Raw genomic sequence first — 27,354 nt, forward strand, 5'->3', positions numbered from 1 at the left:
ACTGCCATTAAAACACATGTCCTTTTTACAAGGTGCCGATGTCCCCAGTGGATAAATAGTTGTGTACCGGCCAGTGGGACACACACGGCCTGCCATTCACGAGTTGTCACCAGTGTTTCCCTGCCCACATGACCTTGCAGAGCCAGGAAAGACGTGTGTGGGCCGATTGGGGGCCCAGGCGGCTAGGCCAGGACCTGTGTTTGCTGTGCCTTCCAGTGGCTGAGAAGCTTCCAGGCGCTCGGGCACCACCGTTGCTCAGGGCTCTGGCTGCCCAGGCGAGTTGCCCTGTTGGGCTTAAGGTGGCATGGGTGCTCTTCGTGAGAAGCCTAGTCCCACATCTGCACGGACCCTTTAGAAAATGGGGGTGGAGGGAGACCGTGTGATCACATGAGGTCTGTAATTTGGCCACTGTGCATGGCTGTCATCCAGAATGGAGCCTTCGAACTCCCACTGTAAAGAAGGCCCCCTGGCCTGGGGCCCATGGTCAGCGATGTTCACAGGCTTTGCAATCTTGGAAGAGAGGTGGGCGCGCGTCGTAGCAGTGATTTCGGGGACCTCGTGGGCACTCGATTCCAGGCTCCCCCACTTCCCAGCCCCTGCGCTTCAGTCCAACATGAATTTAGGTTCTGCTGGGAAGGGATTTACAGCGATTAAAGTCCCAAGTCCATTGACCTTAGACAATGAGATTATTCAGATAGAGCTGACCCAATCAGATAAGCCTTTTAAAAGCAAAGAATTTTATCTGGCTGGTGACAGAAAGGAGAGTCAGAGAGATTGGAAGCACAAATACCGGCCCCAGTAAAATCCCGGCTAAATTAGAAGTTAATCCCCTGCCCTTCCTCTCCTGTCACAGGCCAGGAATTGCTGTTTTAGTCCAGGGTGTTTGGTTGCAAGTGATGGAAATTAAAATTGAACCAGTTTAGGCACTGAAAGGGGGACTTTGTTGACATCTACGATTTGAACACTGGAGGGCGCCCTTTTCGCAGCTTGCGGTTAGCCTGCTTTCTTAAAGTCTTTTTCATTGTCCTGGGTCCAGTTCTGCACGAAGCTGGCATCATTGTCTCCAAAAAAGCCAAGCTCAGACTCCTAAAGAGAAAATTCAGGGCGGGGGGCGGCCGCAGCTTGCCTGTGGAAGGCTCTGATTGGCCCGGCTGGACCATGTCCTAATTTGAGGACCAGTCATTGTGGGCAGAGGAGGAGTGAAGTCCTGTGATTGGTCCAGCTTGTATCAGGTGTCCAGCCCTCAGTCGATCACTATGGCCAGGGAGGTGAGGTCTTATAGGAAGGTGGGGGCCCCTCTTTTGACTCTCAGAATAAAGGAGCATCACAGGAACACTATGGGGGGCCCGTGTGGGTAGTGCAATGACAGGCGTCCAGAGCCCCGCTTCCGGTTTGAGAAGAAAACAGTCTGGCTGCAACTCGGGAATCGGTGTGTGCGTCTGTGCCCTCGCCACGTCCAGACACCTGCCGGGGACCATGATGCCTGAGGACGACACGCCGCCCCCGTCAGCAGGAGGCCCGTCTCCCCCAGGCTCAGCACCCAGCTCAGGCCCTGGGCTTCCTGCCGCCATGGCCTCGTGCGGGCGGCGCGGATTCCTGAGCCGTGGGCGGCGTCTTTCCTGTGTGCACAGCTGCCGTGGTGGCCGGGTCAGCGTTTGAGATGAGAACACGTGGTCACTGGAACAGCAGGCCCCTTCTCTTCCCGCCTCTGGGCCCCACGTCAGGGGGCCACGCGGTTCTGGAAGAGCATCAGATAGTGTCCATCCTGGGGCCCTGCTTTGCTTTCTTGCCTAATCGCGGTCTCTGCTTTCCTCCCTTGCTGCCTTGGACCTCCTCCTCCTTAAACTGAGATAAGATGTTTCCAGTTTTCTTAGGGATTCTTTTGGTGAAATAATTCTAATTTCTGTTTGTACTTCTGTTGTAGCCTGGGGGAGCCTTCTTATGAGCACAAAGCCTTCCTTTGTGATCTTATCCAAGACAAACTTCTGATTCCGCGCTTTAAAAAAGTTTCTACTGACTAAGATAATACTTAAAAATCAGCTTGCTGAAAACATTTACGAGGGGCCGGTGCCCATGGGGAGAGGTGCCGCGTCACAGCGGAAGCTTCATGACCCCTGCGCACAGCACCGCACCGTGCTTTCGCAAAGGGCCAGGCATTCAACACTTCTGGCTCCGGGAGCCGGACAGTGTCCTTCACGACTACAGAGCTCCATCGCTGTGGCATGGAAGTAGCCACAGGCAATAAGTAAACGGACGGCCAGTCCGTGTTCGAACAAATATTTAAAGAACAGGTGGTGAGCCAGGTTGGGGTCATAGGTCATCGTTTGCCAACCCCCATTCTAAAGCATGTTAGGCTTTTCAGCTGTCTTAGAAAAACCATGTTCAAAAACCGTGAGACGTGTCACCGTTCCTTCCAGTGCATGGCGTGGAGACTCAGAGCAGGGGTCAGCGCGCCGGCCGCAGGCTCGCGGGGAGCTCTGCGGGCAGCTCTGCGGGCAGACAGGGTGCGACGGCGTCACCAGCCTTAGGCACATCTCCTCATTTGGTGTGGAACTTCCATTTGGGGGGGTCTGCTCGAAAATGGTCTGGTTATTTTTTTCTGCACGGTCGTTTACTTCAACATTATTTCCTCAGGAAAACATGTGAACAACTTAATATGTGATGGTAGATTGTCTCCTCAGGGTCATGGGGGCCGATTGGGAGGGGGGGTGCCAGGGCTGAGAAGGTGGCAGCCTGCCTCTGACCCCCTATCCCGTGGGGTGTGGGACAAGGAGCTTCCTCCCAGAAGAAACGCTGCTCGGGGAGCAGTAGAGCAGGCGGTCCGTTAGGTCAGGGTTCAGGGAATTTCTGAAAGGAGCCGAGGATGTGGTGGTGTGTGTGTTCCAGGGGCACCCTAGGACGTTGAGGGGCAGGGAGTGTGGCTCAGGCGAAGAGGACAAAGGGCAGAGGTGACCCGAGTGGCCAGGAGTCTCAGTCTTAGCTGAGAAGAGTAGGATGAGGTTTGTGGTGGGACCAGCCCAGTGACAGGACCACAGAGGAATGTGCCCTCCTGAGCCAGTGGAGAGTGGGGCGGAGGGAGCTCCGGCAGGGCCAGTGCTGGCCCGAGGGGCCGGGGCCGTGGGGACGAGCCCTCGGATCCCAGAACCGTGGTTCTATCAGGCCCGAGGTTCTGTGGGCCGGCGGGGAGGTTGGAAGCGTTGTGAATGACAGCATCTGCACGCTGCCGCGCCTCGGGGCCTTGCACTGCAGGCAGACGCCGCACCCAGCCGCCCGTGGGGGGCGGCGCCCTGACCCACTGCCCTGGCCACAGCCTCCACACGTCCCCACCACTGCTAATGTGTCAGAAATGCAGCCGACGTGCACCCCCCAGGACACATTGTGTGATGCCAGGCGAGCTCTCGCTCCCGGGGCCGGGAAGGGGCCGCCGTGGCCTGGGAAGTGAGTGCGCAGAGCCTGGGAACGTGTCTTTCACGTCCTTGAGCTCCACCGCTCCCGTGCCCCGCAGCGGGGATGTACGCTCAGGGCACGCGCTAGCAGCCGGCAGACTCTCCCCCGGCCCTCTTCACGACTGGGGCCGCCTGCCCTTTGGCCGACGGCAAAGTCAGCGACAGCGGACACGAAGGCGGCCGTGGAAAGAAGCGCGTGTGAGTCCGGCCGATGGGCTTGGGTCTGGGGCAGCAGCCGGCCTCGTCCCTGCGGCCGGGCGGGGCAGACGGCGGGCTCGGCCCGGTGTGCGGTGCATGGCGCTCGCACCTGCGGAGCACCGGGCCTGCGGGGGGTGGAAGCTGCTGCCACAGGTGCCAGGGGACAGCCGGAAGGGCGTGTCGAAGACCCCAAGGGCCACAGAGAGCCGGGCCCAGGGGTGCAGAGGGGCCTCCGCCCCGCCCTCTCCCCTGCACTCGGAGCGGGGGGCGAGGGGCTTCTCCAGACCCTTCATTTCAAGTGCTGGAACGGGGACTGTAACGGCCTCTGCCTCCAGCTTTCTGTGCTCAGGTCAGTGCCCAGCGTGCCCAGGGTGCTTCATAAACGCTCACCAAGCGGCGGCAGGGGACACCGTGGGTGAGGTGTGACAGTGAGCAGGAGTTGGCCAGGCAGAGGGGAGGGCTCCCGAGGCTGGGGAAGCCCGGAGCTGAGAGGCAGGCGCGGCTCCCGGGGTGGGGAGGGTGCGTGTGGCGGGCGGGCTCGGGGAGGGGACGCTTGCGGTACTGGCGAGTCTCCAGGGGCGAGGAGCGGGCAGCAGTGCCCGAGACAGGGGAGGTAGAGACAGAGACGGCACGTGGCAGGTGAGGGACGGCATCGAGAACTCCTCTCCGGGTCTAGGGTGTGGGGGAGACAAGGCTCCTGCTGGGCCCCGGGAGAGCATGGCCACCTTTGAGGGTGGCTGTGGCCGAGGGGCTGGTGCCTGAGGCATGGGCGTGGGGTCGCTGGCCTGCAGAGGTAACTGGAGCGCAGAGTTGCAGAGGCAGAGGCGAGGAGCGAAGACGGCCTAGGGCAGACGGGAGGAGCACGGGGAGCGCGTGGGCCACGGGGGCGGGGAGACGTCTGAGACCCCTGTGTCCTCGTGTGCAGTTCTGACGAGAATGAGGTGTTTGGTGTTGCATGGGCGGCTGCTGACAAACACCCTTGTGCCCGGCCCATCCGCAGGGCATACGCGGGGTAGGGGGCTCCCCGTGCCCATGGCCCCACCAGGGCAGAGGCTGATGCCCGTGTCCTCTCCCCTCTGACGTTGCGTCCTCTCCCCTAGGCCGCATCCTGGACCTGAAGACGGGCACGGTGAAGAAGGAGGGGCAGCAGTCGTCCATGCGCATGTGCATGGGCTCGCGCCGGTCCTTCATCTGCAGGATGAGGTCAGTCGCCGGGGGCTCTGCATGCCGCCACCCCTCCCCCCCCACCGCCCCGTGTGCATGTGTGCCCTGCGGGGTCGCACGTCCAGCCCCGTGGCTCCGTCCTCTCCACCGAGGAGCGTGAACCCGCAGACCGCTCCGTCTGTCCTGGAAGAGCCCCCGCCTCCTGCTCCCGGCCCAGCATGTCTGGCTTCCTGCCGTTTTCCGCCCGTGCCCGCCCTGGCTTCCCCTCATCCTCTGTGCCACAGCTGCTCTTCGCTGCACCCCCAGTCCCTCCAGGATCCATGTTTCTCGACACACTTTCTCTGAGACCTGGCGCTTTCCTCCTTACTGCCGTAGGTCCTTGTGCCAGCTCACACGTCTTCAGTCTTTAATGATTACATCCTTGATGGGTATTTTCAGTGTAAACGTCTTAGTTCCGTAGGTAAATCATAGTCGCCTCTGCTCAGCTGGTGGTGGGGAGCAGGGAAGCGGGATTAACGCGTACTGTGTCCAGTCTGGACCGAGTGCCACCGCCCAGCATGGTCCAGCACAGCAGGGCCGCCCGGGCTTCGGGCAGGGCAGGGTGGCAGCGCCCCATAGCGAGGGTCCTCCCCTGCCCTGCTCAGGGCTGTCCTCACGGACAGGCTTACGGGCAGCGTCAGGGCACACCGTTCTAAGAGTGAGGCCGTCGCCACTGCCCCGCGTGGTGGTCAGGCGGCCCCCTCCCCCGGCCCCCTCCCGGAGACGAGCTCCGTGCTCCAGGGTGCTTTTTGCAGCCAGGTCCACCCTACCTGGAGGCACCTGTGCATCCAGCACCACCATCTGCCGAGAGCATGGCCTTCTCCAAAAAAGCTGCTCAGTGTGGGCAGCATGCTGGGCGCAGCCTGCCAGAGGGCCGGGGCCCACGCCAGCGTCCCGGGCGCTGCTGTCACGGATGGCCTTGCTGCGGAAACCACGCCAGTCGCTGGCAGCGGCCCCAGGCTCAGAGGCTCGTTGGGCTCGGGTCTGCTGTGTGGAGGATTAAGACGTCCCGGGCGTTACTGGTCACAGAGTTGGGACGCGGGCAGGCGTGTGAAGACGGGCAGCCACGCAGCGGGCAGAGCCTGGGGCGCTGAGCGGGTCAGCGAGAAGGGAGCAGAAAGGGTTCTTCCCAAGTGGGCGGTGGGGCGCCTCACGTCCCCCGTGTCCAGGAGAAGGATCCCCAGAACGCTCAGCTTCCGTGCCCAGCCCCCCGCCGTCCCCCCTCTGCCGTTCGCTGTCAGCAGGCTCACGGCCGTCCAGTTGCTCGCACTGCCGGGGGATATCCCTCGCTGTGAGCTGGAGCCACGAGGTGCTTCTGCCCATCAGCGGGCGACATCTGTTTGTGCCAACGTGTCCGCTCAGGACCCTGTAGCTGTCATCACCCCCTCCTGCCTCCCAAAGGCACCTGGCTGCGCTGAGGTGACCTGCAGGCCCAGGCCTGGCCCTTCCCTGGGTGTCCAGTGTTGGGCTGGGCCCTGACGCCAGTCCAGGGGCCTTGCACGGCGTGTCCTGCTTTGCTCGTCTTCAGTGACAATGCAGGTTCAAAGGCCTGCCTCATGCCTACACTTCAGGAAGCGGCCGGCCCTCAGGCTCCCTGTGTGGGCTCTCCAGGTGGCCATGCAAGTGGCAGACGGGGCAGCCTTGACCTTGCCCCTGAGTGCGCTCCTTCTAACGTGTGTGCCTGACCCTAGGTGCGGGAGTGCCCCCCTGGACCACGTACCTCTGAACAGGATCAGCACCATGAGGAAGCGGTTCAGGTCAGGAGGCCCGCCCGCCGGCTGCTGCATCCCGTGCCCCTGGGAGGCTCAGCGCCCCAAGCTGGGGAGCAGCCGGGTGGAGACAGGACCAGGGGACCCCGATGTCAGGTGGCAGGGTGTGGGGCGGGGAGGAGGAGGGGGCAAGGCAAACAGGCTGATGGGACATGAATACTCAAACCTGCAGGGTGGACCAGTGACCCTTATATGCAGAGGAGCCCTCCCCCCGGCCCCCCAACCCGGGTGCCAGGTGGCTTCACAGTCCTTCTTCCCGCAGGAACGGCCTGGGCCCCGTGAAGGAAGGGGAGGCGCAGTACGCCGTGGTCCACTGCACGGGGTACATCAAGGCCTGGCCCCCGGCAGGTAAGCAGAGCCGCTGCCGTCCCCCCGGGATGCGTGCCTGGCGGCCACCCAGGACACTCCGCAAAGCCTGAGGGACACCCGAGCGACAGCTGTGTCCCGGTCGTTGGAGAAAACCAGATCAAAACCAGGCGACGCCCGCACTCGCGGGGGTGGGCGACGTGGACACTGTGGGCGAGGGCAAAGGGGAGGCGGGCCCTCCTCCACGCTGGCGGGGTGTGCGTGGCGGGGCGTGCGTGGCGGGTGTGCACGGCGGGTGTGCACGACAGGGTGTGCACAGTGGGGTGTGCAGTGGCAGAGCCGCTGCGGCAGGCGGGCGATAGGGCCTCAGGTTGTCACTCAGCCACCGCGTGGCTGACTCAGAGCATGCAGTGTCACACTGGACGTGTACCTAGGAGAGCTGACAACGATCTGCAAAGGAATCGCGCGTGAGTGCTCACAGCAGCGTTATTCGTGGTGGCCAGAAACCGCGGACAGCCGAGTGTGCCGTCCCCTGGCGAGCAGATGGTACGAGGTGATTGTCCGTGTGGTGAAACCCATCTATGCCGCTGTGGGCATGAGCCCCGCACACCTCACGCTGAGTGAGCGAAAGGCGCCAGACTCAGAAGGCCGCAAGTCGTGTGACTTCATTCACGTGGACCGCCCAGCGCAGGCGCGTCCCCGGGGAGAGCAGGCAGACTCGTGCTGGAGGAGGGGAGGCTGGGGCGTGACTGCTGAGGGGCTCAAGGTTTGTTTTCGGGGTGATAGAAAAGTTTAAAGGTGGCAATGGTCACACAGCTCGCCAGGGCTGCTGAAAGCCACTCCCATAAATATCGATTTGGCCAAATCGATGGACAGAGCTGCTAAGGACAACCGTGTCCTTGTCGGTTGTCCGCTACCGGTGACCGCGAGAGGGGTGTCGACGTCCCCCATCTAAAGAGTGAATTCGCCTATTTCTCCCTGTGGTTCTGTCCACTTTTGCCTCAGATGTTTCAATGCCCTGCAGTTTGATCCCTGCATGTTTGAAGAGTTTTACGTCTTCTGGGAGAACTGGCCCCTTTGTCGTCACCGAGTGGTCTGACATCTTCCTCGCTCTGAGTCCTGCTCTGTCTGACCTCGGTTTATCTGCCCCAGCGTTCCTCTGAGGATTAGCATGAACCGTCTTTCTCGAGTTTCTCACACACAGCACACAGCCAGGCCTCGCCCACCCCGGACACCTTTTAATCGGGTTGTTTAAACCGTTTACACCAGACTCGTGATACAGTCTGATTAGTACCTACCATTTTTTCTATTCGTCGTGTTCTTTTTCTTTTTTCTTCCTTCTGTCTTTCTGCCTTTTCTAGTGTCACTGAGCTTTTTCTGTAGGATTTCTTTTTCTCTCCTCGCTTAGCATATCAATTATATTTCTTTAAAAATTGCTTTATCGTTTGCCCTAAGCATGAAATACACTTTAACAAGCAACACGAATCCGCTGGAACAAATCCTCCGACTTCACGGGAAGTGCAAGCGCCTATCACTAGCTTGCCCTCCCGCCGCCTCCCGCCTCTTAGCATGGTGCCCTCATTCGGGTCACGTATCCTCTCCCTGTTTCTGGCCTCAGAGCGCTGTCTCCCTGCTGCTTTATTTGGGCTCCCGGCCTCCGGTATTGTGGGAAACGCCGTGATCGCTGTAAGACTAAGTCACGGAACCCTTGCGGTGAGCGGCAGCAAGAAGCAGGGCCCGCGGTGGAGGCGGGGACCACACCCCGGAGTCTGCAGGAGGACCCAGGGCAGGTCTTCCGGGATTGTGTGGGGTTCTGTGCCATGACTGTTGGGGATGCCGGGCAATGGGCCGTGGGACTTGTGATATGTTACGTCTTCGACGCCCACCTCTGAAACTCGGCCACGTGGGACATGGTGAAGGAGCCACAGCTGTTTATCTTGGAGAAAGAGAGACATGATTCCTGTCTCTAAGTATTTGAGGGGGTGTCAAACGAAGGAGAAATTAATTTTACTTAGGTCAGTTCCAGAAGGCACAATTTGGACCAAAAGAGGAAAGTGACCACAAGGCAGCTTTTAATTCAATGGAGAGAAATGAGCAAAGGATATGAAAAGGGTATTAAAAAATATATATGTGTGTGTATATATATATATATATATATACACATATATACATATATATGTATATGTATCAAGGTAAATATGTACACTAATAACAAAAAGTACAAAGACAAAATACATAGTGTTACTGAGGTTCAGAAAAATGGATTCTTTTCTCTGTACTATTGGTGGGAATATAAATCATTACAATCCTTCTGTAATCTGGCAGTATGGATTAAATGCCTTAAAATGTGCCTTTCTTAGCGAACAGGACTTAGCGTACAGGAATTTATTCTAAGGAATCAGATTTGTATGTGTTGCATGTTTAAGCATTATTCATAATTGCAAAAACCTTGAATTAATCTAAACTTCAGTGATAGAGAATTGGTTCAATAGCATGAAGCAGTTATTTGATAGACCACGGGACCACTGTTAGGGAGGCCTGCTTTCGAAGGAGACTTAAGAATGAAGCCAGTGCTAAGGAGTGCTAAAACCGGCAGCAGGCTGAACAATGTAAACATCATGCTTCCAATTCTGTTTGTAAATTATAAAAGGATAGTGTATCTTTGTACTGAAAAATCGTACATGGATCAGTGATCATTGTTTCTGTGTAGTAGGTTATCGGTTAGTTACTTTCTTTTTCTTTACTCACACCTGCATTTTCCCAGTTCTTACATCACTTTCACAATCAGAGAAAACGACATTCGTATGAAATTAATTGGAATTTTCTGAAGAGCATTCTGGACGATTAGATTGCGCTGCTTGCGCTGAATTCAGACACCGTGGTTTCTCGTTTGCTTTTGCTTTGTTGTTGTGTTCAGGTGTCGTGTTCCTGTAAAGATGGAGGTTCAGGAAGACGACCTGCACCCCACGTGATGGGTACGGCACGCTTGCGGGATGCAGAGCGAGTCTCCCTTGTTCCACGGCTAATGCTCGTTTCTTAGTTGGTAGCCACGTTCTTAGCACCCAGAGCGCCGTTTTGTGCTTACCATTTAGATGCTCAGGACCCCTCTAGAGTGTGCTTCCTTCAGCGTATCAGCCTCTGCTCAGCTCAGACCTGGCAGCTGGCCTGTGTTTCTTGCAGACCAGAGGGAGGGAGGGAGGGAGGGATGGATGGATGGATGGATGGATGGATGAAAGGAAATAAGGAAGGAAATGGATGAATGGAAGAAAGGGGGAAAGGAAGGAAGGAGAGAAGACAGAAGAAATAGTTGGCCTAGGGGGGTGGTGGAAAGAATTTCTTGCCAGAATTCCCAAAGGCGTTTATAGCCTCCGCTTCTCTGGAAATCTTTTAAGATGGTAGAGACAGTCATCTGGCCTGGACGAGGTGGGTGGAATGATGTCATTGGCACCCTTACCCTGTCACAAGGCCGTGTAATTGGCGCTCTGGGGCAGTAACTCACTTCACGCTTGAATGATGGCCCGTAAATGTCCATGAGGAATGCTTTCTCATGAGCTCAAGCTCCTTAAGCCTAAGCAATGGCTTGGTTAAGAAGTATGAAGATTCCTAAGCACCAAAGTTGGTAAGAATGTCTGCAGGTGACCTCAGACCTCTCGCGAGGGGAGCAGAAGAGGCAGAGACTTGATGGAGCAAACAGAGGCCTCATAAAGGGACCTTGGCCACCCAGGTGCAGGTGTGAGGTGTGTTCAGAGTCGACAGGGGGCGTCGAGGTCTGGAAGGTGTTGGTGGCCCCCTCCCGAGTCGCCAGCCCGGCACCTTGCCTATCGCTGCCAACGGTCGGCTTTGAGCCGCGATGCGTGTCTGTGGCAGAGGCCTCTTTCTATAGCCGTCATCTGGCCAGTTTGGTCCATTGCCCACCAACGCCCGGGCCATCTCCAGCTGAGTGGCAGTGTCTGCATAGCGGGGCCAGCATCTGACCCAGGGGTGGGGACGCTCCACCAAGACCTCGTGACCTTCCCCTGGGGCCGCCTGGGGCAGGAGCCCGTTGGCGCCCTGAGCGTGTTCCCATCGGGGAGGCTGGTGCTTTCCGTCCCTTCGCTGCCGGACTTCAGTCAGCTGTGGCCACGGCGCGGCGGAGGCCTGAGGTTACCACGGGGCTTTGGCCGGAGCCCGCGGTGGCCACTTCCGCAGACAGCTCAGCCCTGCCGTGAGCTCATCCGGAGCAGCCCGGGACGTCCTGCGGTTTGCTTGCTGAGCGCAGCGTGTCTGCTCTTCCTTCGCTGGACAATGTCCAAAGGCTGCTTGTCGGTGCCGAGGCCACCAACCCATGGGGCAGTGGCTGGAGCCCAGCCCTCCCTCCCTCAGCCGCTCTGTCCTGCCCATGTTTCCAGTGCCCAGCGGGTCTCACATCCTGCTCAGCCCTGTGCTCTGACCCCAAAGCCACGGCCTGGCTTGAGAGATAATGGAGGAGGGTGGTCGGCAGAGCCCCCGGCCCCCTCGATCTCAGGCAGGGCGGGGCCGCCCCTTCCACGTCCTGCAGGGAACTCTGGCCACCTGCACCGTCCAGGGCACAGCTTCAACCCTCGAGGTGCCCATGGCCCTGTGTAGGAGACACATGAGGGTACAGGGGGGTCGAGATCAGCACAGGCTCACGTCGGGGTGCACGCCACAGGAGACTCCATCTGCGGGGGGTGTCAGGGCTGGCGTCCCCCTCCTCCACCCTGTGGCCCCCCTCACCGAAGGCCGGACAGGCAAGGGGAGTGACGCTTGAGTGGGAACATAAAGAGGAGGTGGGATTTGCTGGTTGAAAGCTGCTTTACAGGCGTAGGGGACACTGGGCGGGGGCAGGGGACACGTAAGTGATGACCTGGCTTTCATCCGTGAGCGGCCTCCACGGACGCGACGCTGCGTCGTACGCACCAGCACCCCGACGAGGTGCGGGCAGCTGCTCGCTCACCTCCGCCCTGCCGGGCGCCCGGGAGGAGCGGAAGGCGCCGTTAGCCCCGGTCCCACCGCCACAGCGAGGAGCAGGCTGAGGGCGTGCGGCCAGGCCGTCCCTGCTCGCAGCACGGTGCTCCGCGTTCTCCCCCCGTGACGGGTGTAGGTCGTTTCGGGGTCACCCTTAGAGTTCAGGGTGCTCGCTCGGCTGTGTCTGTCTTCGCTCATTTTAACTGGTGGTGGGTGGGCGCCCCAGCGTGCAGAATCAGCCTTTCTTCGCCTTGGGGACGTTCGTTGGACTTTTCCAGGGGGCGGCGGCTTCTCGGCCCCCTCCGCTCACACCCAGAAGCTCCGTCCTGCCTTCCGGATCCGTTCTCCCTGCCACTTCCAGTTTTGCTCTAGTTTTTTATCATTTTCTTCTAAATTCTTGGAGAATTTCTCCATCCCAATCCACTGTTCACAATTGCCATTTAAGTTTTTAAGCACGTTTTCATCTGAAGTCGATCCCTGCCGAAGTAAGGTTGTCCCTTTTTCATAAATATTGTGTTCTCTTGAGTCACACAGAGTAGCCGAATTTAGAATTTCTTCTTGTGTTTTCTTAATTAAAGAAAGTCTTTTTCTTTAGTGGGACCCTTAGCCGTGATTCCTGAACTCGGTCTCTTTTTCACATGCTCGTGATTTTCTCCACGTGGCTGACCTCAGGGAGGTCGCCGTGCGCTTGCCCCTTGGTGAGGGATGAGAAGGGTTCCATCATTTGCCACGTCGGTTCTAGCGAGATCTTTCTGACAAGGGCAGAAGAGGAGGAATGTTTGGCTTTGCTGTCACCTGACCAGGGAGTCACTTGTCTGTGCATGAGGGCTGGCGGTGGGGTGCAGAGATGACCAAGGTCACCAGCGACCCCCTGGGACGGATAGGCATCCTGTCCCTTCTGGGAGGTGGGAGGCGGAGATTTGCCGTCCCCGGTGTCCCCACGTCTGTGCTCATCTGAAGCTGCAGTGGCTCTAAGCTCGCAGGTCGGTCCTGCTGGGGGCCTCCCCCTTCACGTACAGGGAGCTGCGACTTAACCCTGCTCTTCCCTCAGTCCCGCGTGGCCCACACCCTGCACGTCAACGTTTTCTCCCAGCCGCTGGCCCGTTGGGGGCGACGCTCATGGTTTCTGGTGCCGACCTGCTCCCCTCCCGTCCCGGGAGTGCCTCCCTGCCACGATGCAGGGACAGGCACGTGTCACTCAGGCGGCCTCTGTTTGCTCTCTCGAGCCAGAAGCACCAGTTGTCCTTCCACGCTCTGCTTCGCAAAGTGGGGGGTCCCATTCGTTCGGGGTCACTGGCAGGAACCCCGAAATGCAAAGTACCTGCAAGTCAGCTTTTCCCAGAATGCCTCCTGAGGTTGCCAGTCCCCAGCATGCACCGTGGAGAGCGGTTCCACGGCTAGCCGCCTGGGGACCGTCGCCTCGGGATCCCTCCTGGAGAACCGTGCTCCAGATCACATGTTACGTCCCCCGAGGCCTGCGATGACGCAACTCTCTATCTTTGCTGAAACTATGCTTCCCAAACGTGTTTGGCCAAACTTACTATTATTATTACTTTTTGCCTAAGACTTGTCAGCATTCCCCAGAGAAGACTGTGGAGACGTGCTGTGAGCAAGGAGCCTGAATCGCTTGCAGCGAAAGGCGGTGGCTACCTCCTCCGCCGACTTTGGCGAGTGCAGAAACAGGTCTTACTGACACGTCAGGGGGTCAGTCCCGGGTCAGGCTCCACCCAGCGCGACCGGACAGTCGTCCAGCATCCCACGAGTGTGTGCACAGGTCAAGAGTGAGGAAGCGTGCTGGCCAGCGCCAAGCGCCCTCCCGGACAGCAGGGTCCAGCCCTGCATCTGGATGTTGTTCACATTACTCAGGTTTATTTGGACCTGCCTGGGGAAGAGTGTTTCCTAAGCAAGGTCGTGTAGCAGAGGGCCAGAGGGCTTGTGAGGCCAGTCAGGGAGTCCTTGGAATCTGCTGAAATGGGGGAATGGCCACATTCTGATTAAAAATGACTTTGACAAACGTTGCGGGTCCTGCTAGAGGCGTTTGCTCCTGGCCCGGCCTAGCTCCGATCACGTGCCCCTCCTCTGGGCAGCGTGCCCTTCCCTCTGTCCTGATCGTCACTGGAAGGCATCACGATGCTCTGACCCCCGTCAGCTGCGAACTCAAGAGAGGCACCTGGCTCTCGGGCACTGCTGGTGCGCAGTCTGCAGCAGCGTGTCGGGCGCACAGTAGGTGCTCAGTGCGTCACGCTTGGGCGATCTCCGAGCTGTGCGTCCAGACCCACGGTGTTAGAGCCGAAGAGGCAGAAGGTCAGGGATGCGGTCTCCCTTTGCAGGGTCCCGTTCCCAGGTGGAAGGAGCTTGGCTGGGCACTGGTCAGTTTAGGGAGTGTGCAAGGGCCGGGGCAGGCAGACCTCCACGGATGCGACGCGGAGCAAAGAGGAGCTGGTTGGAGGTGGAGCAGGTGGAGGGAGCCAGGCGCCAAGGGCCGGGCGTCGAGGGCCGGGCCTTGCCAAGTGCTGAGTCTCTGAGGAGCTGCTGCTGCCAGTTGGCCGCAGGTGCCCCGGTGCTGAGTGCTGTGACAGGAAGCTGGGTGACAGCGTGGCCCCAAAGCGGTGGGTGGCAGGTGGACTGCCGGACACACCCCTGCCTTCTAGATGCCCGCTCTGCACAGGTGGGGTTCAGCTTCTAGGAGTTGGAGACAGCAGAGATGCCGCCCGTGAAGGACTTCGTCGTACCTCTGAACCTTCTAGAAATGAACGCTGAAAATAGCAGTGAAATCCCACGGCCGAAGCCCGGAGGCCACTGGAGCATCACGCTTCCCTTGGAAAAGTGCCCGTGGCCTTCTGTGATGATGCCCCTCCCCCTCAGGACGATAGTGGGCCTGCCGCCCCCACGGCCCCCTCCTCTCCTCACCGATGGTGACACAGGCCTAGAGGGGGGCCGCCGTGCCCCCTCGTCCCGCCCCCGACGCCCCGCGGCACCTCCATGCGGCGTTATTGTTACAGCCCCTCAGCAAACTGTTTACAGATTACAATTTACTGGAAATGAAGCCATGTCTTCTGAGTCCAAGTTTGTACAGAAAACACTCAGACTTTCCCTTTAGATGAAAGAGGAGGCATGCTAGTTTCCGTGATTTAGCAGCGGGTATTTTTGGAGAGGAGTCTTGCTTCTCTGCCGGATGTTACGGAATCAGGCTGCTCCCATCATTGGGCATTCTTTCTCTCCATCCAGTAATCCAGGGGCAGAGTTCCAGGGTCTGAATTTAAGGTCAACAGCGGGTCCGTCTTTTCGATCGCATTGGTGAAATCACGGACACGGTGTCGCGCCTTCTGCCTCTGTCGTGGGTACGTGTGGACGATGACGTCTCGTTTCAGGAATGACGATCCCTGAGGAGGACGCTGACGTGGGACAGGGCAGTAAATATTGCCTCGTGGCGATTGGCAGACTTCAGGTAAGAAAAGGCTCAGGGCCTTTCTCGTCTCAGATGCGGGCTTCACACCACAAAGAGCAGTGGCCTGGAGGTTTGCGAGCCTCTTCTGAGCTCGCCGCACCAGTGTTTGTTGGGTTCCCTGTGTCTCACTCCACGGGGGGAAGGACCAGGCTGGGAGCGGAGAGGAGGACTGCGAGTGTGTGTCCCCACCTTGCCAAGGGCCCGCATCGGTCCGTCCCGACACTCCTGTACTTTCTGCAAAGCCGACTTCTGCTCACATCACACCTGTGTCATCACCTGGGGTGCACACCTCGGGTCTGCAGGACAAGGCACTGACTCACCGTTACAGCCTTACGCTTCCCACCCCCACACCCTGTTTCCAGACCTCGCCCGCTGGGCACTCCCCGCCCCTGGGTGTCCACTCTCCCTCCTGTGTTTCCTCGTGCCCCCTCCCCCTTCAGAGCCCCTCTCCGCCTGTTCACTCGCCCTTCAAGATCCAGCTGTAATGTCTCCTTTATCTGTGCAGTCAGAATCCACCATTGCCTTCTTGCACACCCCGGCACGGAGTCATACGTCCATCTCAGTGTGCCCAGGCCTGGTCTCTTTGGCCATGCACTTGGTCGAGCCTGCCCCAGCCCTGACAGCTCTCGAGGGCGGGGAAGGTGACTTCTCTTTCTTGCGAAAGCACAAGCTATGTTGAATAACTGCGTTTCAGGCCCGTGATTCATGTCCCCTGGGCTCCTCGCTTTCCCCGTGGCGTTGGGCGCCTCCCAACCAGAGGGCTGTAGACGGCAGAGGGGCAGAAAACAGGAACCTCTCATGCCCTCATCTCACCGCTCTCGGACAGATGAAAGGGCAGTTTGTTCATGTGTGATGATAAACACTGGTTATTCCTGGCAGAGGAAGAGAAACTACTTGGGCAAATTCGGTCCACGAGTGTTGACTTTCCAGACATCCGGACCAGTTCCTGGGACCTCCTGGCAGAGGGAGGCGGGCAGAGGAAAGGGTGTGGGTGTCTCCCAGTACCAGCCTTGTGCCGGGCATGGATCTGGGGTTCAAGGTGCTGTGTCTGTTCTGGACCTCACAACCGCTCTGTGAGAGGACAGGTATCATTGTCCCCACTGACCGACCTGGAAACAGAGGCTCAGGAAGGGAGGGAAAGCGGCCTGCGGTCACAGTGTGTCCGTGTGGCCTGGGCTGTCTGAACCCTGTGGACTCCTCATGCTGATGGCGTGGAAGGGTGTGTGACGTGGGGTCCACGTGGGTAATTCCCCTTGTCTGTCTCTGTTCCACGTCCCTCGCCGATGTCGGCCACACCTCCTTGACGCGGCTCCCCCATCCAGGTGACCAGCTCGCCCATGTGCATGGACATGAGCGGGATGTCAGTGCCCACGGAGTTCCTGTCCCGGCACAGCTCGGACGCGGTCATCACGTTCGTGGACCCACGCTGCGTCAGCGTGATCGGCTACCAGCCCCAGGTCTGTCTTCCTGAGTGCGCGGCAGCAGCCGGGGGTTTAGCGTCATGGAAAACGTGCTCATCTCATTTGCGGGGGTCGCAGTGCAGAGGCAAGGTGGGGGGACACACGCAGGAAGCCGTGTTCCAGCCTGGACGGGGCGGTGTGGGCAGCCGCATCACCCGACGCGACCCTCCGCTTCTGTGCCTGGCCACTCTGTTTGTCCGCCTGGTTTTTCACAAACGGCAGTGAAGATGCTCGATGAAAAGGCGTTAGTTTTGATTAAAACCAAACAGGAAATCTTGGAAACTTAAAAAGCATATTAATATGAAAGACTCTAAAAAGCTTTAAAGCAAAGGCGTCCACTTAATTTTGCCTAGCCCCTGTTTCTCGAATGTATGTAGAGCTGCTTTTGCAGGTGGCACATTTTCAAGTTTTTGTTCCAGACCCTTAAAAAGAAAAAAAAAAAAAAAGTGTGTTATGAGAAGCACAGCAAGGCAGGAGAGATTGTTCCAGATTAAGATAAACCAACGAGATAAAATGACAGCATGCAATGCGGGAGCCCTAATTAGTCCTCAGCTTGAAGACATGTATGGCTGTAAAGTCTTCCGGGAGACAGTGTTGAAGAGAGGCACATGGAACAGGGGATGGTTTTATTGTTTTTTTTTTTAAAGGTGTAATATGATACATTGTGGTTTAGTAAGAATGTCATTTTTATGAGATACATGCTTTGGGGGAAGTGTCATGATGTCTGCTACACAGTTTCAAATGATTCAACAAGGAATTTTAAATACGTGTGTAGGTATGAAAGATATTTATGTATTTCCATATACATTTCATTTATATATACTTATATCTACATATATGGGAAAAAAAGAGGAAAAATGCCAATGTGGCAAAATACTGACAGTTACTGGATCCAGGTAAAGGATACACAGGTGTTTCTCATACTATCCTTTCAATGTTACTATGGTTTTAAAATTTTTTTCAAATGAGAAGAATTTAAGGAAAAAAGGAAGAAAAAGATCTTTGATCTGAAGAGCAAAGTTCGGGAATCGTTGATACACGTACTTTAATTACGTGTCTGTTTTAGAACTAGACACAGTCCACAGTGAAACCCTGGAACTGTTCGTGTAATTCCGACGTCTCTGGATGCACGTAAACCCGATTCCGTGTGGCCTCCGATGGCCGCATGTCCCCAGCCAGGCGCACTGACCCTCCAGCACCTTCCGTGGTGTCCACTCCCCTCGCGGCCCCCTGCTGATTGGGGGCCTGACCGCCGGGTCAGTTCAGATCCTGTGCCATTTCACACACTTGCCGCCGGCCAGCTTTCTGGGTTGGTGTCCTCGTGAAACACACTTTTGTTATAGGTTAACGCGACGTCCTTCGAACAAAGCATCGGCCAACAAAGGTAGATGGGAAACAGGCTTTTGACAAGTACCTTGTTGTATGACGACAGCAATTCTCCATCCATGGGAGAGCCATGGTTTCCCCATGTAAACAGTTCCGGTTTTGTGGGCCACACATCTGCCCTCATGCCGCCGTTTCCTTTCTTTTTGTGTTTATTAAAGTGTGTTTATTACAGTTTGCCTCTCCAGGGCAAACAGATGTGAAATTCATTCGGATGCCACTGAGCGGACGCCTTAGCACAAGAGGCCAGAGCTGAGCTTGCCGGAGGACGTTGGGCTAGGGCCCAGGGCAGGCCACGTGGTCACACTGTGGGGCGTCCGCCTCCACTTCCCCCATGTGATGAGGTGGGCCGGGCGGATGCATGCAAGGGCACAGACGTGAACAGTGGCGTGCGCATCACGAGAACACGGCATGAGGGGTTGATAAAATGTCTCTCCCCATTCAGGATCTTCTGGGAAAGGACATTTTGGAATTCTGCCACTCCGAGGACCAGAGCCATCTGCGCGAGAGCTTTCAGCAGGTAGCAGTGCCCGCCGGGAGCGGGTGTGGGACCTGGGCGCACGTGGATGCCGCCGGCACTGTCAGTCCCGCCGTGGGCCCCGCAGGGTGCAGGGCGTTGCCCGAGGCGTCCCGAGCAGCAGTGCACGAGGCAGGGTGGAGGTGCGCGGTGGGGGGAGGACGCTGGAACAGTCCCCACAGGAGGGGACAGTCAGGACGGGGCCTGACAGGCGAGCATCCTGGAAGTGGCAGCACGTTCTGGACTGAGGGGCAGCACCAGTGGTGCGAGTGAACGTGGCCTCTTGGGAGAGCGAGTGGTCCCTGATGGCCGGCGTGACTCTGGCCGGCCTGTGGGGAGGACGCAGGCCGTGGTCCAAACGGGGCTGGCGAGGCCAGGGTACGAAGGGCCTCAGCGCCGGGCTGAGGAGTTTAAATTCTCTCCTGGCCCGTTCGAGCGAGGGTCCTTCGAGACTTTTAAGGGAAGCGGTGTATTTGGAAAAGAACTGGGACACCCCAGGCGTGTGGGAACAAGACAAGTCGGAGGCCGTCCCGATTGTGCGGGCGACAGGTGCTGAGGCTGGAAACGGCCGGAGCAGTGGGCACCGAAGGAGGCGGCCAGTTGAGGGGACAGTGTTGGCTTAGCGACGCCTTGGGCAGAGACGGGGAGGGAGAGAGAAGAGAGGGTGACTTTGGTGAGCCCAACAGCTGCATTCTGGTCATCCCTACTGTTAGCTGTTCCTGGAGCACCTACTATGTGCCAGGCACTACGGAAAACCCTTTTGTGTAAACGTTCTTGGGTCTCCTGAGGACCTGGTACCCGCTTAGCCCAGGTCAGCTGTGGCGAGAGCGAGAACAACTTCCTCGGAGGCTCCCGCGTCTCGCTCCAGCCCCGGGAATTAACAGACCAGGTGAGGGAAGAAGGAAAGAGGGAATGGCAGTTTGCCATTCGCCTCAGAGGACAGGCCCCCGACACCCTGCTTTACCAGGGACGACCCGTGTGACGGCAGACCCTCCCGCGGAAGGTCGTGCCACATCACGTCTGCACCTGGGGGCCCAGCACTCCGTCACCCGCCACGCACGGGGCCCATCTCCGGCCCCGCCTGCCCCCACACTCTGCTCCGTGCTCCCCGACACTCCCCTCCCGGGCTCCACGTCTCATGCTCGCCCGTCCTCCCTCTTTGGCCCGCTCCTCCAAGCCGCTGAGCCGAAGGCTCTGCCCTTGACTGCCTCCTCTCCTTTCCTCCGTCGTCTGTCCTTCGGTGCTTTCACCCCGAGACAGCTCCAGCCCAGACTGTCTGTCATGCTCATCCCCTGAATCCATCCAGACGCCTGCCCCACACCCACACTGAGAACCGAGGGGCCGGATGTGGGGAGTGAGGTCGGGGAAGACAGTGTCTCGGCTCCTGGCCCGTGCGGCCGGGTGGATGGAGGTGCGGGGAGACAGCAGACTGCACGTGGCGAGTCTCAGCTGCGGACACGGTCAGAGCCTGCTTGGCTTTGGAGAGGAAAGGAGGGAATGGAACACCCCATCCCGCCCCATCTCCAGCTGCAGTGTCTCTTGCTGTGTGAGCAGCAGCCCCTCCCCAGGTGGGAGGCCAGCCACAGCCTGGCCAGTCACAGGGACAGTGGGCAGCAGGCAGCGGCTGCGCAGCTGTAGGGACACCCCAAGTGCACCTGCCTGGGCCCCTCCTCACTTGCGTTCTCTGGGCTCCAGCCCCTGGCGGCCAGGGAGGGGGGCGAATGTTGGCAAAGGGAAGCGGCTTGTTTTTGTAGAAGCACGGCAGTGCATGCCGTCTCCCGACTTAGACTTGTCGTCATCTAATGTGCAAAAGCTAAAGACTCCTGATGCTAAACAGGCATTGGCTGCTTGGGTTCTCACGTGCTGGGGGCATAGTGAGCCAGGTACAGAGCCGTGTGTGGATGGGGACGTGGACGGAGGGCCCCTGTCGCTGGCGGCCCCCGCTCGCCCGTGCCCTCTGCCCCGTTCCCATCTTTATCAGAGCGCCCGTGCTGGCTCCCGCTGGCCCCCCGCGGGTTGCGCTTTCCGTCCATCCCTCCTCCCGCCCACGTCCTTCTCGGAATGTGTCTGCAGGTGGTGAAGCTGAAGGGCCAGGTGCTGTCGGTCATGTACCGGTTCCGCACGAAGAGCCGGGAGTGGCTGCTGATCCGCACCAGCAGCTTCACCTTCCAGAACCCGTACTCGGACGAGATCGAGTACGTCATCTGCACCAACACCAACGTCAAGTACGTGCCTGGGGAGTCTGCAGGGCCTGAGGCGGGTAGGGGCTGGGCCCCCTCCTCGGGGCCTCGCGGTGACCCCTCAGCACCGTCGGTTCCAGACGCCGCGGTGCCCCGAGCGTGGAGGCCAGCAAGCAGAGCGGGGCTCCCGGAAGCTCCCGGCTTTGCCGGGTGCTGGCGCCCGGGTCCCCGTCCTGCTGAGCTGGGGCAGGGGCTGGGCACATGGGGACACGTGGCCTCTGTGCTGCACGCTCGTCGACATGTTCCTCAGCGTCTGAGGGTGCACACAGCCAGGCCGCAGGGGCGGCAACACACGCCTGGGCAGGTCTGTGGCCTCCCAAGGAGCTGATGAGCCGGGGGCCCATGTGAGCCTTCTCCCACTTATTCGTGAGACTCTCAGTCTGTCCCCTCCTCTCCACCTGCACCGCGGCCCCCAGCAGCAACGAAGCCGCTCCCCGCAGAGCCTCAGGGGTGCTCCTTGCCTGCTGGAGCCAGGTGCCAGGTGGCGGCCCCCGAGGAAGAGGCAGCAGTGAGGAGGACAGTGTCAGCCAAGGTCCGCATAGCATCTGAGCCAAGTGTCCCCAGGCTCACGCCCCCATGTCCGCTGCCACGTGGGAGCCTGTAGCCAGGCAGGCCCGTCGCACACTCAGAGCCCTGGGCTCCGTCCGTCCTGGAGTTTCCCCCCAGGAAGCCAGCACTCTAACCGGATCTTGTCCCCCTTTCCATCCACCTATCTGCCTCACCTCCTCCTGCACACCTGTGCTCCTGGTCGCACTCTCTGTGCGTGCGTGCGGTGCCTGCTGTCCGTGGACGAGGCAGAAGCGTCCGGCGCGTCGTGGGGACAGCCCGTGCCCCTCCCAGGCCTCCTGTCGCTGAAGCCACAGGACTGAGAGACGGGAGGTTTTCACTGTGGCCAGCAGAGGGCAGTGACGGCCTTGGATGTCAGCAGCCGGCCCTTGGAGTCTGGCTAACTAACCCCAGCAGCCAGCAGCCGGTCGGCAGAGGGCCACCGACGCCCTGTGTTTGGGGAGAGCCAGCACCCAGTCCAGGGCACCGCGTGGGACCCTGTGCAGAGCTGCGGCAGTGGTCAGCGTGTGGGCAGCTGCGAGGACGAGGCCTCCCCGTCTTCCACGCTGCCCTGTTAGCCTAGTGCAGAAAGATGGAGTGACCCCTGAAAACGGGCCCTAGCTCACGTGCGACCACGTGTCCACATTGCTCGTGGCGGTGGGCGGCGGGCTGGCCTGACAGGCATTGTGGTGTTCTGATGGTGCCCCCGTGTGGGCACCGTGCTACCTCGAGTGGTGGGGGGCGGGGGCATGGTGGCCTGGACCGCCCTCTACTTGCTGGGGCCGGGCCCTCTTCTCAGGTCTCCGTGACCTTGGGTCCTGCGTACATGTCCTTACAACCCCACAACCTGGTAACGCTGGCACCTGTCACTCTGTGGACCGTTCCCGCACACCTGGCGGTGGCCAGACCCCCTGGGCGGCAGCTGGCAGGGTGCTGGGTGGAGGGAGTAGAAGGAGCAGAGCTGAGGGCCACGGGAGGGGCCAAAACCCCGGTCACCCAGCCCCGGCCTGGACTCGTCCCGGTCCCACCCCACGTAACCGCGGCAGGTGGCCTGGTCGGGCCTGGAGCCCTCGTCCCGCCAGTGCCCCGTGGGGCCTTTGCCAGGACTCGGGCGAGCGCCTTTCCTGCTCCCTGCCTTCGGTCCGGCACCTGTCCAGCCAACTCGTGTGGCCTCGGTCCCCCCCACCCCCGTAACACACGCTGTCCCCGGTCCCCGAGCAAAGCTACTCCAAACCCCTGTGTCCGACTCCTCCGCAGCAGGCACGCGGATGGGGTTCGGTCGGGGCGGGTGTGCTCAACCTCGCCCCGGTCAGTGAGCTTCCCGTGCCCCCAGAGGCCTGCGAATCAGGTCCCAGCCACCCATGGTGCCATCGCACTGCCGCCAGGTGCCCCCCATGGCTGCATGCCCACCCACCCAGGCTGCGCAAGGCCTCTGTCCAGGGAGCATCTGCCCAGCATGCTGACCTCCCAGGTGTGGGGGCCACCCGGACGGGAGGGACAGGAAGCCGGGCCGGACACGTCTGGTTTGTCATCGTCAGCGCTCGGCCTCCGGCTCACGGGGGGCAGCATGTGGCCGCAGCGAGAGGCTGGTTCCCTCGCGGCTTTTCTCTCTGTGGAATTTGCAAGCGCACCAAGGTTTATTTTAATTCTCTGGCTGTGAAACATCCGAGAAAGCTCCTCAGGCCTCTTCCCAGGACGGGCGGCCATGGGTCAGCACTTCTTGCACGTGCACTCAGCTCCGGATGGAAATGGGGGCTGTGGGCGGACGTGCTGGTGTTGGACGGGGTGAGCGCAGCGTCTGGGGTTTGCAGCTAAGCCTGAGACCCGTTTTCCACAGGATGGAGCTTTGCCTGCCATAGGTGGGTGAGCAGGCCCTGTCCTGATGCCTCTGGCTCCCGCCAGGCCTTTCTGCAACTTAGAAGCTCATCGTTTGAAAGTGGGGTAAAGCCACATAAACTTTGCCAGCTTTGGTTGAACATTCACTCAGCATTAAACCTAACTGCCTTTCTGAACTTAATCTTAATTTCTTGCTTTTTTTAGTCTTTCTACTCCGCATAAAACGAAGTCATAAGTGAAATCTTACTTGGCATTCTAAACTTGTAATATGAGGTTTAGAATCTTGATTCGGAGCGCTAAAAAAAAACAAAACAAGTAAAAATTGAGAGCAGCTTAAAGACCCGGGTGCAGCCTGCGGTGCCTCGGGGCGCAGGGCAGGCCGGGCAAGGCCCTGTTCCCACCGCGTGTCCCGTGACTGTGGCTTGTTCCGCAGGCAGTTGCAGCAGCAGCAGGCAGAGCTGGAGGTCCACCAGAGAGATGGGCTGTCATCCTACGACTTGTCACAGGTGACTTTCTGCAACACGCCGTCCCAGTGGGGGTGTCCCCACCCGGCGGGCTACCTCCCAGTCCCTCTGTTCGCCCCTTAGCTTGACCCCCGCACCCCGCATCGCCCCCAGGTGCAGAGCTGTGTACCTGCTGTGGCCAGGTGGCTTCGAGAATGTCCCAGAGCTGTGTGCGCCCAGCACTGGCCGACTCAGACGCCAGCAGACGCAGCCCGAGCTCCGTCAGCCGCCCGGCCGTTTCTCCTGCGTCCTGCCCGGGTCCCTCCTTCCTACCTGGCCGTCCTACCTGGCTGCGTCTCTCCCCACGTTACCTGTACCCTCCCCCTCCTTCTCACTCCTCCCTCCTCCCCTCGTCTCTTCCCCTCTCTCTCCTTCTCTTCCCACTGCTCCTGGCCCTGTAGAGAAACCACTGTGTGTTGGCATGTGGTCTCACTCCTTAGTTAAACTTTACGTCTGCTTTTTCTACTATTTAGAGTAAATCGATTATTTTTATTTGTCTCTCTCTGACCCTGTTGTTCTTTCTGTGACCTCCAGTTGACGCCCACCCGTCTCTTCTTGGCCTTCATATATAGAAAAGCTTACCACCCCGCATAGCCGTGCAGCCTGAAACCCCGGCGGTCCCCAAGCGAGGGCCTCGATGACAGGGACCGGGTGGCTGCTGCAGGCGTACGCTCTGTACCTCACACATGTGGTGCTATTGTGTTTCGATGTGCAAACAGGTCCCTGTCCCCAGCCTGCCAGCTGGTGTGCACGAGTCCGGGAAGTCCGTGGAGAAGGCAGACGCGATCTTTTCTCAGGAGAGGGACCCCCGGTTTGCTGAGATGTTCGCAGGGATCAGTGCATGTGAGTGTCTGGGCACACAGTGCTGAGGGCGAGCATGGGGGGTACGTAGTTGCTGTCGGGCCATCTAGAGACAGCTATCTGTGGGGACAGGGCTGCGGAGACTGAGTTCAGAGAGCACCAGAACCGGAGGCTGAGCTTGCCGCCTGCCCCAGGCGGGGCCCCTCCCAGACCCGTTCCCCAGGCCTCTGACATCTCACCTTCAAGCTGGAGGCTTTGGAGTAAACAAGCTCTGTTCACCCATGGCACAGTTCAGTTTTATTAGGCTGAAAGCATGTCTCATAAAAAAAATCTTAATGTAATCTCTGACGCAGAAAGGACTACATTTTAAAATAAAAACATGCATTAAAAAAGATAACTTTGACTCATCCGTTCTGCCACCACCTGGATACGATCACTTTTCAAAAGTACGTCCCATCTGCCTCTCTCTACACACATGAATGCTCTTCACACGTGAAGTCGAGCTCGCATGGCTTGGCGGCTGGTTTTTTTTCGTGTGGCCGTTGAGTGTAAACACATTTCCTGATCGGTGGTCTACCCGCTGGCGTCACGTTCCGTTGTGCGGCCGCTCCACAGCTCGCCCTGGCCCCCGTGTGGTGGGCAGCCCTGTCTCTGCAGCATAGTCCTCAGTGGAGGCGTCCCTGGAGCCCACGGGTGTCGCTGCCTCCCAGGCCCTCCTCAGTCACCCCAAGAGTGAAGCGTCCTCATCGGTTCCAGAGCTCAGGCAAAAGGCGCCGTCTTCATGTGGTCGGGGAATGGCAGAAGCAGCTGACTCGCCCGTGGGGAGCGTGGAAGGGAACCGCAGGGGTGTCCTGCCAGCCTCATCGCCGTGCTGCGGCCAGCGTGGGCGGAGGGGAGGGCAGCGAGGCCCCGGGCAGGTCTCAGAGCCGTGATGCCGCCGTGTGTGGTGGGAAGCCACAGTCGTCCCCGCTTGTCTGCGGGCCAAACGCTAAGGCCTCGAGGAAGGCGCAGGGGCTACGGCCACAGAGGGCCGTCGGCGTCCAGCTGCTGGCAGAGACTCCTGTCGCGAGGTTCCGGCCTCCCAGATGTGCCGCCCGCCGGCGTCACTGCGTCCTCGGCTCGTGTGGAGCCACGTAGCTTCGTCCCGCGAGAGGAAGCCATGGCACGTCGCAGAGCGTTCTTTTCTCAGAGGAGGCTGCAGTGGCTGACCAGGTTCTCCCGGCGTTTCTGGGCGATCCGCTGGAAACCTAGTGGCATGCAAATGCAGACAGCTTCCTGTGAAGATGGCGCGATTTAAACAGCAACAACAGATAAAAAAAAGGACCTATGTGGTCCAGAAATTTCCCAGCAACTAAGCTGCTGTCATTGACAGAAACAGCAGGAGATGTCCTCCAGCGTGCACTGTCTGCCTATACCAGCCCGAAAAGTGACTTGCAAAGCCGAGCTTGTTTGTGAAATGAATCAGAATGTGGAACATGGGAGTGGAAGCGACAGGTTAGAAAAGCAGTCGCGATGGAAAATGAAGCCCCCGACTCCTAAAATGAATGTAAAAATTGTTAAGAGATGCCAAAGATATTTTAAAATAAAAGCCAGAATCAAATCGCTTCTGCATGTTTTGGACTCGGGGTAACAGGCAGGAATCTTTCATCAGCATGTAGAGTTTTATCTTAGACGTTTATGAGAAATTTCGTTTCCGTGTGTTTAACCACACCCACTAATGGAAGGGAAAAAAACACACGAAAGGAAGGAAGGTAATCACACTTCCAAACGGCTCCCAAGATGCGAGGAAACTTAGCAAATTGTAAGATTCTCTGCAGAAGCGAGACGGCTGGAAGATGTGACTATCAAGGGTGAGAATACAAGTCGGTAAGTTGATGGATAACTCCTGAACACGGAAGGGCCGAGACAAAAGGGAGCGGAAGCGGAATGGCAGATAAGTGGCGACAGACACGTTCGTACTTCTGTCCTTTCGTCCGTTTTTGTCCACACCCCTGCCGTGTGGGGTGGAGTCGGGCTTCGCGCCCGCTGGGGTCTGCCTCCTCGCACGTGCAGTGTGGCAGTGTGTCTCCCCACCCATGGGCCTGGAGGCATTCGGGAAGGCAGCATCCGAGGGGAACCTTCCTGACCGTTGAGGGGGCCTGCCTTCCGGTGGCTCGTGGCCTGGGCCAGGAGTCAGAGGACAGGCTGCGGGGTGCAGAGGCAAGGGCACCGCCCCCCGGCGTGCCCTCACGCTGGCGCACACCCACCCCGCACCTGCTCTTGGGGCTGCCCGCCCCATGACCCGCAGGCCGGGGAGCCTCCCGGTGACCCCTGCTCTGCTCTTCCCAGCGGAGAAGAAGATGATGAGCTCAGCCTCCGCGGCGGGAACCCAGCAGATCTACCCCCAAGGGAGCCCCTTCCCGGCGGGACACTCGGGGAAGGCCTTCAGGTGCGTGTAGGGTGGGGGTCCGGGGTGGGAGGGGCTTGGGGCTCAGCCCTGTGCTGCGTGCGACGCAGCAACATCAGGCAGTGCTTGCCGTCTGCAGGCTTGGGGCCGGGCCGAGGCTCTGCAGAGTTCTGGTTCTGCCCGCACCCTCCGTGGGTTGCCGGAGACGGGATCTGCCGTCTCTCACACGTTCTCACACCTGGAAGGGACCCACCTGCCAGGGGGAAGGCAGTCAGGGGGCTTCAAGCCTGGGTTGGAGCCGGGGACACCTGGTGAGGCAGCAGGAAGTGCCCTGTCCCCGGGTTCCC

The 27,354-nt window shown here is 59.1% G+C and overlaps 1 protein-coding gene across 8 annotated transcripts in view; it reads left to right on the forward strand.

Annotated features, from left to right (window-relative positions):
• Positions 1–27,354, forward strand: part of ARNT2 (aryl hydrocarbon receptor nuclear translocator 2) — a 101,148-nt gene that overhangs the window by 53,056 nt on the left and 20,738 nt on the right. For all 8 annotated transcript variants that reach the window (XM_036231850.1, XM_016125789.2, XM_036231849.1 and 5 more), the window contains 10 exons: positions 4,745–4,847; positions 6,539–6,604; positions 6,879–6,964; positions 15,259–15,335; positions 16,658–16,792; positions 18,624–18,698; positions 20,769–20,920; positions 23,751–23,823; positions 24,540–24,663; positions 26,950–27,049. In XM_036231850.1, the coding sequence (XP_036087743.1) occupies positions 4,745–4,847; positions 6,539–6,604; positions 6,879–6,964; positions 15,259–15,335; positions 16,658–16,792; positions 18,624–18,698; positions 20,769–20,920; positions 23,751–23,823; positions 24,540–24,663; positions 26,950–27,049 (991 nt within the window). The remainder of the gene's footprint in view (positions 1–4,744; positions 4,848–6,538; positions 6,605–6,878; positions 6,965–15,258; positions 15,336–16,657; positions 16,793–18,623; positions 18,699–20,768; positions 20,921–23,750; positions 23,824–24,539; positions 24,664–26,949; positions 27,050–27,354) is intronic.

The sequence above is a fragment of the Rousettus aegyptiacus genome, unplaced genomic scaffold (assembly GCF_014176215.1).
Source record: "Rousettus aegyptiacus isolate mRouAeg1 unplaced genomic scaffold, mRouAeg1.p scaffold_m13_p_14, whole genome shotgun sequence".
NCBI classification, from domain to species: Eukaryota; Metazoa; Chordata; class Mammalia; order Chiroptera; family Pteropodidae; genus Rousettus; species Rousettus aegyptiacus.